Genomic DNA, 18,227 nt, shown 5'->3' with positions numbered 1-18,227 from the left:
GGTTGTAGGGGGGCTTGGACCTGACCAGGTAGTCACGGAGGGAACGGTCTTTGCGGAAGGCGGAAAGGGGTGGGGAGGGAAATATATCCCAGGTGGTGGAGTCTTTTTGGAGGTGGCGGAAATATTGGCGGATGATTTGGTTTATGCGAAGGTTGGTAGAGTGGAAGGTGAGCACCGGGGTGTTCTGTCCTTGTTACGGTTGGAGGGCCGGAGGTGTGGGATGTGGATGAGATGCGTTGGAGGGCATCTTTATCCACGTGGGAAGGGAAATTGCGGTCTCTAAAGAAGGAGGCCATCTGGTGAGTTCCGTGGTGGAACTGGTCCTCCAGGGAGCAGATTCAGTGGAGGTGGAGGAATTGGGATTACGGGATGGCTTTTTAGCAAGAGGTTGGGTGGCAAGAGGAGTAATCCAGGTAGCTGTGGGAGTCGGTGGGCTTGTAAAAAATGTCAGTGTCAAGTTGGTCGTCATTAATGGAGATGGAGGGGTCCAGGAAGGGGGGTGGGGGGGGCGGCGGTTTGAAGGTATCAGAGATGGTCCAGGTAAATTCAAGGTCAGGGTGGAATGTGTTGGTGAAGTTGATGAATTGCTCAATATACTCGCGGGAGCACGAGGTGGCGCCAATGCAATCATCAATGCAGTGGAGGAAGAGGTGGGGAGTGGTGCTGGTGAAATTACAGAAGATCGACTGTTCTACGTAACCAACAAAGAGACAGGCATAGCTGGGGCCCATATCTGTGCCCATGGCTACCCCTTTGGTCTGGAGGAAGTGGGAGGATTCGAAGGAGAAATTGTTAAGGGTGAGGACTACCACTGTGCCCCCTTTTTCTGCTGGCTTGATGGTGAGGTCAGGATTGGAGCAGAGGGATTGGAAGGCTGCGTGTTGTGAGGGTGAGAGGTTGGAGTGGGGGAGGGAGGTAGACAGGTTGAGGCGGTTAATGTCCCGGCGGCAGTTGGAAATGAAGAGGTCGAGGGCAGGTAGTAGGCCAGCACGGAGTGTCCAGGTGGATGCAGTGTGTTGGAGGTGGGCGAAGGGGTCCTCAGAAGTTGGGCAGGAGTCCTAATTGTGAAAGTAAGCTCAGAGGCAGAGGAAGTAGTGTTGGACGTCACGGTGTGTATTAAATTCATTGATGCGTGGACGGAGGGGGATGAAGGTGAGTCCTTTGCTGAGGACTGATCGTTCGTCCTCGTGAGGGGGAGGTCTGGAGGGATGGTGAAAACTCGGCAGGGCTGGGATCTGGTGTGGATGTGGAGCTGAGAGTGGGGGCGGTGCCGGTACCTGGTGTGGGTGTGGTGATGATGGGGGGGAATGGGGGTGGAGTCCTAGCAGGGGCCAGGAATGGTGACAGTGGGATCTGTGGGGGGTGTGTCAGCAGAATGCAGGTGAGTGGCGTTGGTGGGGGCGGAAGTGGCTGTGGGCAGACACGGCATTCGGGGTGGCGGAAGTCACTGAGCGTGTGACATCATCGATAATAAGGGGCACGGAAGTGATGTCATGTGTGATGCATGAGGAATTGAGGGGCAGAAGTGGCTGTGGGAGTGACCAGGATGGGGGCGGAAGTGACATTGATCAGTGTGGGGGTGGCAGCTGCACCAGCCGCGTGGCTAATGGCGTCCGAGCAGTTCCAGAGGCCGGGGAAATCTTCTGGAATGTTTGAGGAGCACTGGTTATGGAGTTGAGTAGATAAATGTTTGTTGTACAGTTTTTGATGTTTGAGATGGAGTTGAAATACTGTTTGTTGAGAGTGAATTCTCCTGAGGATGTAGTACAGATTGGGTCCTTTGCAATTCTGAGAGAGTGTGGCCCTCAGCTGAGGAAGGGCTGACTGTAGAGTGGTTAGGTGCTGGCGCATTGCTGCATGGTGGAGCAGAGGATCTTGAAGGAGAACCGTTGGTGGTGTTTTTGAATCTGTAGTCTGTACTGATTTACCTAACCCGCAGTTCTTACCCTTGAAATCACTGGTGTCCCGGCTGCTGTTCTGAAATCCATCTTGTGGCAGACGTTGGTCTGTCAGTGCTGGTAGCTCTGCCTACACTGACCAGCTAGTGCCACGAGATGGAGCCTGGTCAATTGAAATTTCCTCAGTGAATGCAATTTTATCATGCAAGGCATCAGCTGAGATTGCCATGAAAGACTCTCCTTCTCAGTCTCTTCCCTTCCTGAGGTGCGACCCTCAGGTTAAACCATCACTTTTTAATTTCAAAAATATACTTTATTCATAAAGTATCTTTGTACACATATGGTACTAAAGTTAGCACTGCTACCTCACAGTATCAATTCCGGCCTCAGGCAACTGTGTGGAGTTTGCACATTCTCCCTGTGTCTGTGTGGGTTTCCTCCGGGTGCTCCGGTTTCCTCCCACAGTCCAAAAATGTTAGGTGAATTGGCTATGCTAAATCGCCTGTAGTGTTAGGTGAAGGGGTAAATGTAGGGGAACGGGTCTGGGTGGGTTGCGCTTCGGTGGATCGGTGTGGACTTGTTGGGCCGAAGGGCCTGTTGCCACACTAAGTAATCCAATTTAATCTAAAGCACTTCGGTTTTGTACGGCTGCATATGTGGAGAAACAAAAACGTTTCTTACTTGTACAACTGTATATTTACATATTTGAGATAACTGTGCGTTGGGGGTGGAGGTGGGGGGGAGAAAGGGGTCTGATAACTGAACGGATCTCAGTATACTAAAGACCTTAGATAGCGGTCTTGCCCAGAGTACCTTGGCAGCAGCTGACCCAAAGCTTCACTGTATCCCTCAGAACATAATCTTGGACCTTGGAATGTGCCAGTCTACAACACTCCAAGGTCAACCCCTTGTTCTGGAAGACCAATAAGTTTTAGCCAGGGAAACACGTGTGTCTCACCGAGCTGATGGTCTTCCAGGCGCTGATGATGTTTGTCTGGGATGGGTTTTGGGGAACAGACCATACAGCAGAGTCTTGCATCAGGGAGCTGTTCGGGATGAAACCCCCAAGAACCACTACCTTTCTTCAGACTTGCTTTGCAAAGGCGCATCCCAGAAAGAGGTGTGTGACAATCTCGATCCTCCCTGCAGACACTTTGGAGTCAGTGTGTGGCAGCCCAGAGAGTCTGGGTACAGATGAAAGATCTCACCAGCAGCCAAACAATGTCCTGGCACTTGTTGGACCATTCTGGTGATGAGGCATTCTGTCAAGTGACTTTGACAGTCTGCTCAGGGAACAACCTCTTCACTTCCCGCAGGGTCTCGAGGGCACTACAGGCTGACCACTTCCTGATGGACTTGTGGTCAAAAGGTGTTTCTCTTCGCAAATTTCTCCACGAAGGACAGGTGACATAGAACAGTCCAAATACTTACACTGTAATACTTGTACATATTCATTCAAATCAGGAAGAATTAACTAACTTTGAAATCTTTCACCGTCAACACTGCAAACTTGCAATCACAGGATGTTTCACATAACATTCAGTCAAAAGTAGCACAAAACGAAAAATGTGAAGTCGAATGCAAGGACTTTCCACCTTTGACACAAACAAGCAATGCTCAACAGAAGAAATCATAAAGGAGCTTTAAGAGAGTGTGAGTGCCAGATAATAATAGGGATAAAGTAAACATGAGTCATTTGCAAACTCAAAGATCACTAATGGCGCTCGCACAATACAAAAGCGAATACCTGTGCTACCGTGATTATCGGTGGAATCTAGTCTGATTAGATCTCGGACGAACAGCACATGCTCTCCATTGTTAGCATCATTAGAACTATCCACGCTGCCATGGCTCACAGCATCTGTATCACTTCCACCTGTGCACATCGTCAGTTGATAGTACAGAAAATAAAAACAAATGTAAAATATTATATAAAATACCTTCAAAAGGGGACAATCCACTAAAACTATTCCAGTTTAGTTGAAAACTGTTAAACCAGAGGAACAAAGAAACAGGTGCAGCCACTTGAGGCTGCTCCACCATTCTAGATTATAGCTGATAAGCAAGAACTTGGATCAGGAGGCGGCAATTTAGCCCCTTGAGCCTGCTGCGTAATTAGATAGGATCATGGCTGATCTTTCCTTTGCCTCGACTCCACCTTCCTGCCTGCTCTCCGTAACACTTCGTCCCATTACTAATTAAACATCTGTTTGTCTCCTCCTTAAATGACTCAATGCCCCAGCATCCACCACACTCTAGGTAGTGAATTCCACTAATGCACAACTGTTTGAGAGAAATAATTTCTCCTCATCTCTATTTTAATTTTACTACTCCATAAAACCCCTAGTTCTAGACTGTTCCACATGAGACATCCTTTGTATGTCTACCTTGTCAATCCCCTTCAGCATCTTTTATGCCTCAATTAGATCTCCTTTCATTCTTCTGAACACTAGAGTGTCTAGGCCTAAGCTACTTAATCTCTCCAAAAGATAAACCCCATACCTTTGGAATCAATCCAGTGAATCTCTTCAACTGACTCCAACGCAACCACATTTCTCCTCAAATAAAGGGACCAAAATTGCGTGCAATACTCCAGATTGGTCATTCTAACATTTTGTACAGTTGCAACAATACTTCTCTACTTTTGTACTCTACTCCTTTAGCATGAAATACCAAAATTCCATTTGCTTCCTTTATTACATGCTTTCTGTAATTCATGCACAAGGACATCCAGATCCCTCTGCACTGAAAAACTCTGAAGTTTCTCTCCATTTCGCTAAGTTGCCTTTCTACTCTTTCAACCAAAATGGATAACCTCCCACAGCCCAGTGTCACACAACATCCTCCAAATTTTGACCCAATCACCTAACCTATTTGTGATTTTATTCCTTCACTGCAACTTATTGGTCCATCTGATCATCCACCTAAAGTCATATTCTCACACTATCCCTGTACCCAATGATGTTACTTATAATTAGAAATGTATCAAGATTTAACTTGAGCTTCATGTTCACAGCCCCATGGGATAGAATATTACAAAGGATTCATCTTAAGTGAAAACGTACCTCCTTATCTCAGTTTTAACTGTCTCGCCTTTTATCTAGACCCCACAGCAAAAGGAAACATCTTTTCGGCATCTCTTTCCCTTTAAATATTTAATTAATATACCCATACATGTCCAAAAGAGCTTCTTTTGCGCTCTCTCTCTCTGACTAAACAAAGTCAGTATTTTTCCTTTTGTTCATAAACCTATCCAAGAAGCTGGATTTCATGCATTGCCCTTCCAACAAAAACCTGTTTATTCTAAACAGAAGCAAAATGCTGCAAATGTGGGAAATATTAAAGAAAAACAGAAAATGCTAGAAAGACTCAGCACCTGCTAGATAGCATATATGGAAAGAAAGAAAGAGTCAATGTTTCAGGTGTTGTATCCTGGTCAACCTGAAACATTTAACACTTACTCTCTCCACAGGTGCTGCTTAAGCTGAGCATTTTTAATTTATTTTGAATGATCTTTCTACAGAGTTTTGTACTGCAAGTCACAAATCACACAAATTTCTAATAAGTGCAATACTCTTTTGTGGGGCTTTCAAGTCAACAGGCCAAGAAACTACATTTTCTTTTAAAACCAGAGTGAACCAGGAAGTGTAAGCAAGAATAGTGAAATCAATGTAAAATCAAGTAAAGAAAGTAAAGAGGAAGAGGGAGAAAGAAGTAAGTATCAAATGGAGACAAAAGCGACAATGAGAATCCTTTTTTAAAATATCAAAGAATCAAAGCTGTCGGAATGGAATTCTTTGACCTACAAAAGTTAATTTTCACTGCCAGGTAAGGTTTACTATTTGCCAAACAATCCAAACCACCAAAAGGGTATGTAGATTGGAATGGACTAGAACCAAGATTTTCTGGTGCATTATCTATCTATAGAGAAAGCTATAACATGAAATTTACACTACTTAATACACTGGAATAGCAAATTATACTGTAAAATGGCTACTTTGTGAAGTTTCAGGTGGAACATCAGATCTTGTGAACCAACTCCCAGATTTGTGTTTTAGTTGCACATATGTTATCAGAATTTGCTGTCTGAATTGCACATAACCAACATGAAACACTGCTAATTTTACCATTATTTTCAAAAAAACATAGACCAATAAAATGGAATAAAAAGCAGAACAGATTTTTCTTATCCAGGAATTGCTTCATGAAATACGTGATACTGTGCCACCACCACACTACATCATGCGTCATTGTGGCAGAACCTGGTATTAAAAGTAGTCATAACAGCAGTGAAGTCCACAGTCCAAATTCTCCTCTTTCGCTAGCTGGTGGACTTCAAATGGCAAAACAAGGCCTCTATCCGAGACAGAACATAGAATACTGCATTGTACACTTTTCATTAATATCTCCAGTAACTAAAAATTAAGTAGCTGCTTATTGAAATTTCTAATTAAGAATGGAACTAGCTTTAAAAATAAACAGTTATAAACAATAGTCTCCATTTAAGCCAATTTTGACTAAAGAGCTTTCAATTATTAACATGTATCAAATTATTTGAAACATTTTCAATGAAAAATACGTATCTGAGTAGCCGAGAAAAATCATTAAAGCCTTAAGCATGCCACTCTAAGTCTGGTCCAATGACAATGAGATTGTACAAAAAAATGAATGAGGAACAGAAGAAGGCCATTAACCCCCACCTTAAACATGCTCTACAATTCAATGAGATCATGGTGTAAAAGCTATATCCTTTATGTTAATTTTGATTGTGAACTGAACTGGCTAAAGGAGTGTTTTATAACAAAAGACCGAAGAAGCGATGGTTTTATTTTTTAAAAGCCAAGTCACTGAAACTCATTCTAAGTTGTGAAGGTAAAAACAATGACTGCAGATGCTGAAAATCAAATACTGGATTAGTGGTGCTGGAAGAGCACAGCAGTTCAGGCAGCATCCAACGAGCAGCAAAATCAACGTTTCGGGCAAAAGCCTGATGAAGGGCTTTTGCCCAAAACGTTGATTTTGCTGCTCGTTGGATGCTGCCTGAACTGCTGTGCTCTTCCAGCACCACTAATCCAGTATATCATTCTAAGTTGTGTTTACACAATTGCTTTGGACATTGTGGGAGAAGGTCTAAGGGGAGACGGCCTGGCTCCAGGGATCTGTGTACAAAATGAGATTCAGCCAGCCACAGATTGCTGATTGGTTGTGGAGTTGTGACCTTTCTGGATGCCAAATGCCAGCTCAACAACTACTGATTGGCTGAAAAGCTGGTGGACGTGAATAATACTGGCTGCAGCCTTAATACCACTAAAACGGCAGACAGCATCTCTCTCAACGAGGTAAAAACAATGACTGCAGATGCTGGAAACCAGATTCTGGATTAGTGGTGCTGGAAGAGCACAGCAGATCAGGCAGCATCCAAGGAGCTTCGAAATCGACATTTCGGGCAAAAGCCCTTCATATCTGAAGTCAGTTTATTTTCAGCCACCAGTTGTTGTAAGCTGCTATTTTTAACTAGCAAGTTAGGGACTTCTCCCACAGCCAGGTACCAATCTACTACACTACCTGTGAGGACTTCCAATGCATTTATATCCTTTTTTAGATAACGCAACCAAAAATGCAGTGTCTGAAGTATGATCTCAACAGCAAACTGAGGCATAATATTCTTGGGACCAAATTACTACAGATGCTGGAATCAGTACTGAAAACAAAAAAGTGAGAAATCAGAGTGGGTCAGGTATCTGTAGAAAGAGAGCAAGTTAACATTTCCAGTCTAGATGACTCTTCAGAGCTTATTTCCATGCTCATGTAACATTTCTATGGTTAATTCTGCTTGCAATAAAGGACAACATTCCATTAGCTTTATTTATTGTACCTATTTACTAACCTTGTAACACATGCACTAAATAATTTGATGCTTTGCACCTCAGAACTCTGCAGTCTTCTCTATTTAAGTAATAATCTACATTTTTATTCTTTTTGCCAAAGTGAACTCCACATTTTCCGACATAATGCTGTAGTTGATAGATTTTTGCCAACTCAACTGTCAGCCAGCAACCTCATATCCTCTTCACAACATGCATTCCTACCTATCTTTGTGTCATCTGCAAATTTAGCTTCCATGACTTTTAGAGTCAGAGTCAAACAGCACGAAATCAGACCCTTTGGCCCAACTCATTGATGCTAACCAGGTTTCCTAATCTGAACTAGTCCCATTTGCCTGTTTCGCTCATATCGTTCTAAACCTTTCCTATCCATGTACTGTCCAAATGGCTTATAAATGTTGTAAATTGTACTTGCTACTATTGGTTCCTCTGGCAGCTCATTCAATATACGCATCACCCTCTGCATGAAAAGGTTGCCCCTCAGGTTCCTTTTAAATCTTTTCCCCCTCACCTTAAACCTATGATCTTTAGTTTTGGACTCCCCTATCATGGGGAAAAGACCTTGACTATTCATCTTATTTATGCCCTCCATGATTTTATAAACCTATGCAACGTCACCCCTCAGCCTCCTACACTCCAGGGAAAATCAGCCCAGCTTATCCAGTCTCTCCTCATAATCCCCAGTCCAGATGACATCGGATTTCCCCTCACCCAATTCTTTGATGAAACTGTGGAAAGCTGAGGCCCCATTTGTCACATGTTGCCAATCTGATGAAAACCAATTTAAATACAGTTTTCTGCCAGCCAGCCAATTGTCTATCCAAGCTAGTTTGTTAACCCCTACACTATCTGCTCCAACTTTGTGCAATAATCTTTGATGTGGCACCTTGTCAAATTTCTTCTGGAAATCCAAGCACAATGAGCTTTTCAAAGTGCCTTTATTTTATATAAAGCACATAAATCTTGCAAAGAACTCCAATAAACAGGTTTATTGCAAGTGCCCTTTCACAAAGCCAGCTTGACTCTTTCTGACTACCACTAAGCTTTCCTAGTGCCTAAGTAATAACTTCCATAATGATGGATTCCAATAACTTCCTCATGACAAAACAAGCTAAGTGGCTGATCGTTTCCTGTTTCTGCCTCTCTCCCTTCTCGAGTCGAAGTGTGTGGAGCTGGAAAAGTACAGCAGGTCAGGCAGCATCCGTGGAGCAGGAGAATTAACGTTTCAGGTACAAGCCCTTCATCAGGAAATGCCTCCCTTCTCTTGGATTTCCAGAAGAAATTTGACAAGGTGCTACATTTAATACTTGCTGGTCTGATAGAACCTTTCCAGAATCTAGCAAAAGCTAGAAAAATAAACACTAGAGCCTAATAAGCCACCTCTTTTAAAGATCCTAGGACGAAACCCATCAGAATCCAAGGACTTGTCAGCCCACAGTTCATCATTTTGCTTGGTACCATTTCTCTGGTGATTGTACTTTCATCAATTCCTCTCTCCATTCCACCTCCTGAATTAGAAATATTACTAAAATGCTTTTGTGTCCTCTATAGATGGAAAACATTTGTCAACTTAATCCATCAGTTCTTCAAATTCTTCTATTAGCTCCGCATTCTGACTCTCAAGAGGTCTAGTAATCACTAATTACTCTTCTTTTAAATAGTTAAAAATAACACCACCAGGTTATAGTCCAACAGATTTATTCGGAAGCACTAGATTTCAAAGCGCTGGTCCTTCACCAGGTGGTTGCACGTTTTTTAAATATACCTGTAGATATTCCTGATATTCGTTCTTATTTTCTAGCTGGCTTCCCCCATACTCTAATTTCTTTCCCCAATTAACCTTTTAGTCATCTCTCCCATTCTTTATATTCCATCCATTCATTTGACCTACCACACATCTTTGCACAATTGTGTGTTTTATTTTCCCCTCAAAAGTTGATGCTTTCCCAAACTTCATCAATTAACTATGGGTGGCGATTTTTTTAGTTTGTCTTCATTGTAGGAATATACTTGCTTTGACTATTTGAAGTATCTCTAAATATCTTCAACTGCTTCGTCATTGAACTAATTCCACAGCAAACAATTTCTTGGATAACTCACCAAGTTAAATGCTGTAGATCTGCCCCAAGTCTTCAACTGTCTGACTCTAATTCAGTCAAAAATTTGCATGCAGGATCCAAAGCACACAAGAATTGTCCATCAAAAGTTAAAACTTCATAAACAATTCCCACACAGATCTGGTCAAGACCTCCACGGGGTAAGGACTGCTTTCAATGATACAGGGTTGGGCAGATTTGGAGCTGTGCTACTGAATGTAAGGAGAGACAGTGGCCCAGTGGTAATGTCACTAAACGAGTAATCCAGAAGTCCAATCTCTATTCTGGGGACAGATTCATATCCCACATGGCAACTCGTAGAATTCAAATCTTAAATAAATAAATTCAAATAACAAATACCTGGTTTTGAAAACCAATATTAGATATGGTACTATTACATGAAACTTTTGTCAATTGTCATAAAAACACATCTGGTTCACCAACATCCTGTGTGATAGGATAGGAAGTCTGTTTTCCTTACCTGGTCTGTACATGACTAAAAACCGACAATAATAGGGTTGACTCTGACATGACTGAGCAATTCATTCAGCACAAGGGAAATTAGGGGACAGACAAGCAAGGCTGGCAACAAAGGCTGTTCTTACCAACATCTGAATCTCATGAAAGCATAAAAAAGTATGACATGTAAAGTTATTACAAGACAAATTTCTCTTTGTGCCATCTGCCATATGCTTCATTTAACATTGCAACAATATACAGCTTTCAAACAAACTGTTGCACTAATGAGGGACCAACAGAACCTCTGAACTGATTAGTTAAATCACACCCTCAAAAGCTGCAAGAGTCACTTACTTTTCAAATGTAAATCAACATTCTCCAATCTTAAAATTTTGCTCTTTTGAAATGGATACCTGAGAACTGAGGCACTTGAAGGCTTGAGGAACTTGATTTCTTAAATACTTGACGAAACTGAGATACACCACGAACCACATTCCGCACTTTTGTCCATAAAAAGCAACCACTGCGATTACTGCTGGGCCAGGGACTCTCCAAAACAGCCTGCAAAAAAAAAAGTCAGTCACACAGAATCACAGAAGTCGTAAGGTGGAGGCGGCCATTTGGCTCTTCTATCTGTACCTTCTTTTCAAATGAGAATCATTACCTCATGCCAATCTCCTGCTTTTCCCCCCTAAATCTGTGCACTTTTTCTGATCCAAATAATCATCCAATGCCCAAATGAATGTTTCAATTGAACCTGCCACAACGCACCCTCCCAGTACTCGCTAAGTGAATTTTCTTGCTTCTTTTGCCAATCACTTTAAATCTATGTCCTGTTTCTTCTTCCTTTTACAAATGGGAAGTTTCTCCTTTTCTCCTCTATTCAGCCGTTCCTGACTTTGAGAACCTCTATCAGCTGTCCTTTTGCCCTTCTTCTCTCAATAGGGGAAGAATTCCAACTTCTTCCATCTACCCACCTAACTGAAGGAAGCACAGGCTCAGAACTAATAAGAAACGTGTATACATGTTTAGTATTACGTAAAATTTATTTTAACACCTTCTACACAATCATCTTACCCTTTCCCCATTCAATGTTTGTTTCACCAACCCTTGCAATTACAGTCAAGCCACAAATTTGAAAGGATCAGAATAACCAGTGATCCACAGTTTATATTGTTATTTCTGAAATAAGCATTTTGATTTGGAGATTAAAAAGGTAGCATTGTGATAACAGACTTCTTTCTGGCAAAACCTTACGCACCTACATTCAGGAGTAGCTCTCATGAGTTAAGCAAACTTTAAAATGATTCTTGGCAATAAACATGGAACTAACTTTTTGCCATTTTTTCACGTACCAGCTTTTCAGAAGGTTGCACCCATTAGTTCAAGATTGCTGGTAGCTCGTCAGTCCTAGGTATCACCAGAACATTTGCCCCCAACATGTAAAAGTGAATGATGAGTCAATGCTACCACAGTTGGATTTATCCTTTGCCCTTTCTTCTTTCGTATTAGATTGTCGCTTAGTCTCAAAGGTGACTGCAGTGCACCTAATGCAGCATCTCCAGGCATCACTGTCTATTCCTTGTGGTTTAATTGACAATGGTCAATGTGCCATACTATGAAGAACTTCTTGAGGGAGTCCCTGAAAAGTCTGAATGAGGCCCCTCTGCTCCGTTTATTAGTGGTCAGTTCTCCAGACAAGACTAACTTGGACAAAGCAATGTGATCTACTCAACACAACTGGTTTTGCAAAAAGATTGTTCTGACATTGGCTGTTTCCAGGACTTCAAATGTTTCTGATCTCATTCTGCCAGTGAATCCGGAGAACGCTTTTGGAGGCAACAATGGTGGAAGCACCCAAGAAGGTGTGCATGATGGTAGCACAGAACTCAAGACTCAGTGCCATAATAAAGGATGGTGAGGGCTATGGCTTTGCTGTGACCCTTTCCTTCCCTTTGGTCATTGGAAAATTTAGAACTGCAAACACTTCAATCATCTTCTAATGTTCTAACGTGGCTTGCTGGTATTTTAGATAAAATCACCTGACATCTATGCTGTTAAAATCATTGTACACAATTACTTAGTAAAAAATAATGGGGGGGGGGCGGGGAAAGGAGGGAGGGAGGAAATCAAATTTTCATAGAGATTAAAGGTTAAAAACTATTTTACTTCCACTTTTGAATCCAAGTTTTCAAAGTAAGATATTATGAACCTCCTAACAAGGTCTATGAAACTTAACATCTGTCAAACCGATTTGTTAACATGTGTACAAGAGTACAATTTAATTGGTTCATATTAACCAGGTATCAGCTAGATGATATGTCTCATTCAAATGTCTAATTGTTCAGGACTTTTGTCTGTATGAGAGGTACTAACTCTGATTTGCAGTTCTGGATATTTGAACAAGTGAAATATGCAAATATTCTTGGATTTAAATTCAGCCATTGTTATTTAAGAATCTTGGCTTGGTTTGCACCAACACCTATTGTGCGAGAAATTCTTAGAACTCCGGTGACAACCTGCAAATTGATAAAGCGAAGAAAGACCAAAGCAAACGGGAACGAGTCATAAGGGAAAATCAAAAGGTAAAAATATTTTGCAAACAAACAAGGTTGTTAATATTCTTTCCTACTCATAACTAACTAGGAAAGAGTAATTGTTAATCTTCTGCATTGAATTAAGAGTTATCAGTGCTGTGCCCCAATATTTGACCTGCATCTGGCAATAAATATGTTCACATAACACGCAAGCCTCTTCTCACGTTGTTACCATTTTTTCTATTCTTTTCACCCTCATGTATAGATCTCACTTCCCTTTCTAATCTTGTTCTGTAAACTGAGTGACTTGCAAACAATACTCTCAAACAATATTAACAACTCTGGGACACACCAAACCACCAGCCTCCTGCGGCCAACCACTTCAACTCCCCCAAGACTTGCAAGTCCTGGGCCTCCTCCACTGCCAAATCTAAGCCACCCAACACTTGGAGGAAGAACACCTCATCTTCTGCCTTTGAACCCTCCAACTATACGGCATCAACAACTACTTCACCAGTTTTTTCATCTCCCCTCCCCCCACTTCATCCCAGATCCAACCTTCCAACTCAGCAGCACCCTTTTGAACTGTCGTATCTGCCCATCTTCCTTCCCATCTATCCACTCCACCCTCCCCCATCTGTACCTACCTATTGCCTTCCCAGCTATCTTTGCGCTTGCTCCACCCTCCTACTCATCTCTGTCCCCTTCCCACCTCCCCCCCAACATTCCCAATGAAAGGTTTATGCCCAAAATGTTTATTCTCCTGCTTCTCAGATGCTGCCTGTCCTGCTGTGCCTTTCCAGCTTTTCAACTCTGATATCCAACATCTGCAGCCCTCACTTTCTCCGACTTGACCTAGAGCCAACCAGCACATGGACTTCCTACAGACCAGCATAGACCAATCCAAACCAAATCTTGAAAGTCACAAAAAAGGTACTGGGCTCTGCGAGGGCTGTTTCTCCCAGGAGTGTTATCCTAAAATCTGCTTTGCCCAACACTGCTGTACAACTCCCAATGAGGAGACTCAATCGAGGACATTTTTCATAAAACGTAACTAATTCGAACAAAGGAGGCCAATCAGGCCCCAGCTCGCATCCCCCAAAATCATGTGTTTTGTCCTGTTACAAACATATCCTGTTGTCTTCTCACAGTTCAATTCTCTGTCTCAACTGCATTTGGGTGTCACTGAATTATTTTGCCCAAATCGTGCAAGAGACAGCTAGTTCAAACTGTGAAAATCCATCCATTTCTTCTTGCTACATTGATCCACGAAAGAAAGGCATCAGGCATAACTGTGAACCTGATAGCCTCAAAACAAATTGTTGCTGCAAGGTCTTTTATTGAAGAAAGCCAGTTATCATAATTTGTACTAACAGCTTTAAGCTGAAAATGTGTTGCTGGAAAAGCGCAGCAGGTCAAGCAGCATCCAAGGAACAGGAGAATCGACGTTTCGGGCATAAGCCCTTACGCCCGAAACGTCAATTCTCTTGTTCCTTGGATGCTGCCTGACCTGCTGCGCTTTTCCAGAAACACATTTTCAGCTCTGATCTCCAGCATCTGCAGTCCTCACTTTCTCCTCCTAACAGCTTTAAGGCCAAGAAAAAAAAACTCAGAATCGCTGCACAATGCAAATTGATTGACTTTTTAACGTACCTTGTTGTAATAACCGTATGTAATGGCATTTGGTTGCACACCTGCATTTTTCATTTCAAACAGAACTCGAACAGCAAGTACGGGGTGGCCCAAGAGTCCACACAATTGCATCAGAACCCTGTAGCACACCTAAAAATAGTGAAACGGTGAAAAAAGTTAATTGCACTTGTGCATGGTACAGAATTGTAACAATAAGTCAAAATAGTACTGACAGAAGTGCAGCTCAGTTTCACAGAACACCGATCCTGAAATATCTGTTCATCTAGGAACAGGAATAAGAAGAGACGTTCAGCCTGTTAAGCTCAACTAGATTTTGTGAAAACTCAAACATTTAAGTCAATGATACTGCTAATCAAAAATTGCAGCACATTAGTTTTAGTTTTTCATCTAATATTCACATTCCAGGGACACCGACTCAAGAAGAATTAACAAATTTTACCATACATAAAATTGCACACTGCATCAATCAAATGAATTAAAAACCATTTTGCTGTGAAAAGTGCACTTGCCTCATCCAATGGATCCACCTTCATATTTCTCATTTTGATGAGAACATTGTATGCTTGCTGTAATGCTTTGACCTTGGAATAGGAGACCCCAACATATGCTGGTAAGCAAATGAACCAAAGGCTATAACAATGGCTGAACAAGCACTTGGACCAAAGTGCAGGGATTGAGAAGTACTTCTTGGCAATTTTATGGGCAGTTTTTATCTCCTGTGAAACAAAGTAATGATCATTCCTTCATTTATATAGCAATAAAACAGTGCCACAGTACGTTGCTTCCAACAAAAATACTCACCGTGGTTCACTAGAAACTTCAGATTTAGCCAGAATGACTTAAAATATTAAATTTTTTCAGTAATGTTACATTTTCCATTAGGAAGCTGTTTCTACAAAATATGAAGCTACATTTTCATACCTATCATAAGGACACCTAAATAAAATTTCTTGTTGAACACAGATGAACTGCTATGCTGTTTAGAGGAGATCCGTACAACTATGCACCCCAGTTAAGAACCTGTTCATACAACATCCCTTACCTGTTTCGTTCTTTTTGCCATGAGGGCAGGACTGCTAGGGATTGTAGCTCCAACTAAAAGGCTGACTGGCATTTTTAATTCCTGTGGTCTGTCAAACAGCTCTGGTTTAAGCACTGGAAAAGTTTTGTAGCTAAGACAAAAGCAACAAATACAAGTTGATTAAGTTTCTTTGTACATTTTCTCGATAAAATATAATTTTAACAATCCAAATATACATTCAAGTATACAGGTATTACAATACAGTTAACTTAAGAGCTAAGACAAGATTAATTGTTTTAAGGGGTATCATCTGGTTTAAATTGAGCAGATGAATGAGCAAAACTGCTTTCAGCTTGGACAAGTATGGATGCTTTGTGAACGAAGTCTAAAATAAGGCTGAGAAACAAAGTATGAAGGTCATGCAAACATTTTCAGGTTGGGGAGCAATGCCTTTCTGATTATTATGTTTTAATGATAAAAATGATTGATCATCTAACGATAGGAGCAGAATAATTAACAGAGATTGAGAAGGACTAAGCCTTTGCTTCCTATTTTTGTGTAACTATTACATTGTTTTATTTTAAACGGATATGTTCACCTCTCAGGATTGAGACCAAACTGCCTGCAACACAATTCATGAGTGTAGCTGGGGGCAGGGAAAGGAAAAGAGTTGCTGAAAAACCAGAGATGTCTGGGAGTTAGAAATGACTTGTGCATATGTTATACATTATATTACTATAAAGTCATTATTTGCTCAAAACTATGGAATCTTACCACTTTATTTCTTTACTAAATTCCCTGATCTCACACTTGGATGATTTCAAAAATAAAAAAGTTACTGGTCCTGAGTCAACTCATACCCAAATAGGCAGTCAGGTCTGGTATCATCCAGGATCATAACAATATGGAGTACTTAGAAAAGCACGTGGGAGCTTGTGCTTCGTAAATTTGAGTTACTGAGCACAAAGCAGGCAAGTTAAGATGAACTTTCTAAAGCACTAATCAGGTCACAACTGGAGTACAGCATCCAGGTTTGGTCACTGCACTTTAGGATGGATGCAAATGACCTCATTTTACCAAAGGTTTTCCAGGTGGAGAGATATTAGCTGCAATGTTAAGTTGGAAGTTGTTCTCCTTTGAGCAAAGGAAACTGCTGGCCAATCTGTTAGAGGCGTACAAATTATGACATGTTTGGTGAAGGCAGACAGACACTTCAGGGAAATAAACTGATAGGGCCATGAGAACAGAGCAGACAAACAGGACTGATTGAATTCCTCAACAGTGTTAACATGGACTTGATTAGTTAAATGGACTCATTTCTTTTGTACTGTTATGACTCCAGAGTAAGAGCAAGAAGCTCATGGATTTCTTTGTCAAGAAGACTAACACCATCCATTCAGCTGCATGTCCCTTCACTCGCTTTCCATTAACCTATCAGGACAGCTTTTCTCAGAGCGCACTCACCCTCGCTCGAAAACAACATGATTCTGTAGTTACTCCCCTCTGTATGCTCTCGCCATGCTCATTTGTCCAGGAGGTCTACTTCCCACTCTGTTGAAATGTCGATCACTAAACCTCTCCACCTGATTCCATGCTAGCCAATACTGTTAACTGTTCACTCTTCAGGTAAAGTTCCTTTAATGTTTAAATATGTTCTTATCACTCCCCTCCCAAACAAAAAAAACTCCATTCTGCACAGTAATTTCTCCATCTCCTACCTACATGCCTCTTCAAAGTCCTTGAATGTGTGATAGCGCCCAAATGCATGTTCAAATTTACTGAAACTTCAACTTTGAATCTGCTCCATCCCCATCACAGTAGCAGAATGAATCACAGGTTGCCATTTATGGCTTTGCTGTTGCCCCTCCTCATCCTCTGACCAAGCTGCAGGCTTTGACATAGTTGACCAAAACAATTTCTCTTGGCAGTCTTGCCATTAGGGGAGGGGGTGTTAGATTGATTCCATTTTCATCCATCTAGTAGCAGCCAGCATCCAGTACTATCATTTTCAAAGGCTACTCTTCTTGTTGTCATTTATAAAAAAATGGTTTTGATGAGACTATGATACAATACCTAAATTTTCCTGGTGAATCTTTTCCATCTGACGGTGGAGGCTCCAACGGCATTATAAACACAGTGTGTTCACTTTTCTGTGACTCATCCAGCTCAATTAACTTTGTATCTTCAGTGTAGTCAGAATCGACCTTGGTGTTTGTAAATGCATGAAATTAGTAACTTTCCCTGTGACTTAATTGTTTTACTGTATTCCCTCACTCACTCCTTTGTCAAGACACATTCAATGTGGAATGAAAAGCTAGGCTAACTGACTATGCAGCTACTGTCGATTTTCACACAGTTAAAAATCATACAACACCAGCTTATAGTCCAACAGGTTTATTTGGCCGCACTAGCTTTAGGAGTGCTGCTCCTTCATCAAGTGGTTGTGGAGCAGAATCATAAGGCACAGACTTTATAGCAACAGGATTGCAACGTCACAGAATGTAATATTAAACAAATTTAGCTTAAGTCTTTGATCTTTTAGAATGATCATGTTAGTTTCAGCTATGTTAGTTTCCCAGAAACGTTTAGAAGTTACATTCTCAAGAGAGCTTTTAACAATAGGTGTCATCTCAACTGAGATAATGAAATGAAGATGTGAAGTTAAAGTCTATCTGTGC

At 41.5% G+C, this 18,227-nt stretch overlaps 1 protein-coding gene across 10 annotated transcripts in view; it reads right to left on the bottom strand.

Moving 5' to 3' along the window:
• dennd4c (DENN/MADD domain containing 4C) overlaps positions 1-18,227 on the bottom strand; it is a 152,286-nt gene that overhangs the window by 37,116 nt on the left and 96,943 nt on the right. For 9 of the 10 annotated variants that reach the window (XM_072590161.1, XM_072590138.1, XM_072590159.1 and 6 more), the window contains 6 exons: positions 17,623-17,753; positions 15,571-15,700; positions 15,038-15,244; positions 14,529-14,657; positions 10,752-10,899; positions 3,646-3,774 (listed from right to left, as the gene is read on the bottom strand). In XM_072590161.1, coding sequence (XP_072446262.1) covers positions 3,646-3,774; positions 10,752-10,899; positions 14,529-14,657; positions 15,038-15,244; positions 15,571-15,700; positions 17,623-17,753 — 874 coding nt within the window. The remainder of the gene's footprint in view (positions 1-3,645; positions 3,775-10,751; positions 10,900-14,528; positions 14,658-15,037; positions 15,245-15,570; positions 15,701-17,622; positions 17,754-18,227) is intronic. The other variant, XM_072590130.1, reaches the window with a different exon arrangement.

The sequence above is a fragment of the Chiloscyllium punctatum genome, chromosome 2 (genome assembly GCF_047496795.1).
Source record: "Chiloscyllium punctatum isolate Juve2018m chromosome 2, sChiPun1.3, whole genome shotgun sequence".
NCBI classification, from domain to species: Eukaryota; Metazoa; Chordata; class Chondrichthyes; order Orectolobiformes; family Hemiscylliidae; genus Chiloscyllium; species Chiloscyllium punctatum.
Note: the sequence above shows the minus strand (reverse complement) of the source record. Positions and strands in the feature narration are given on the sequence as shown.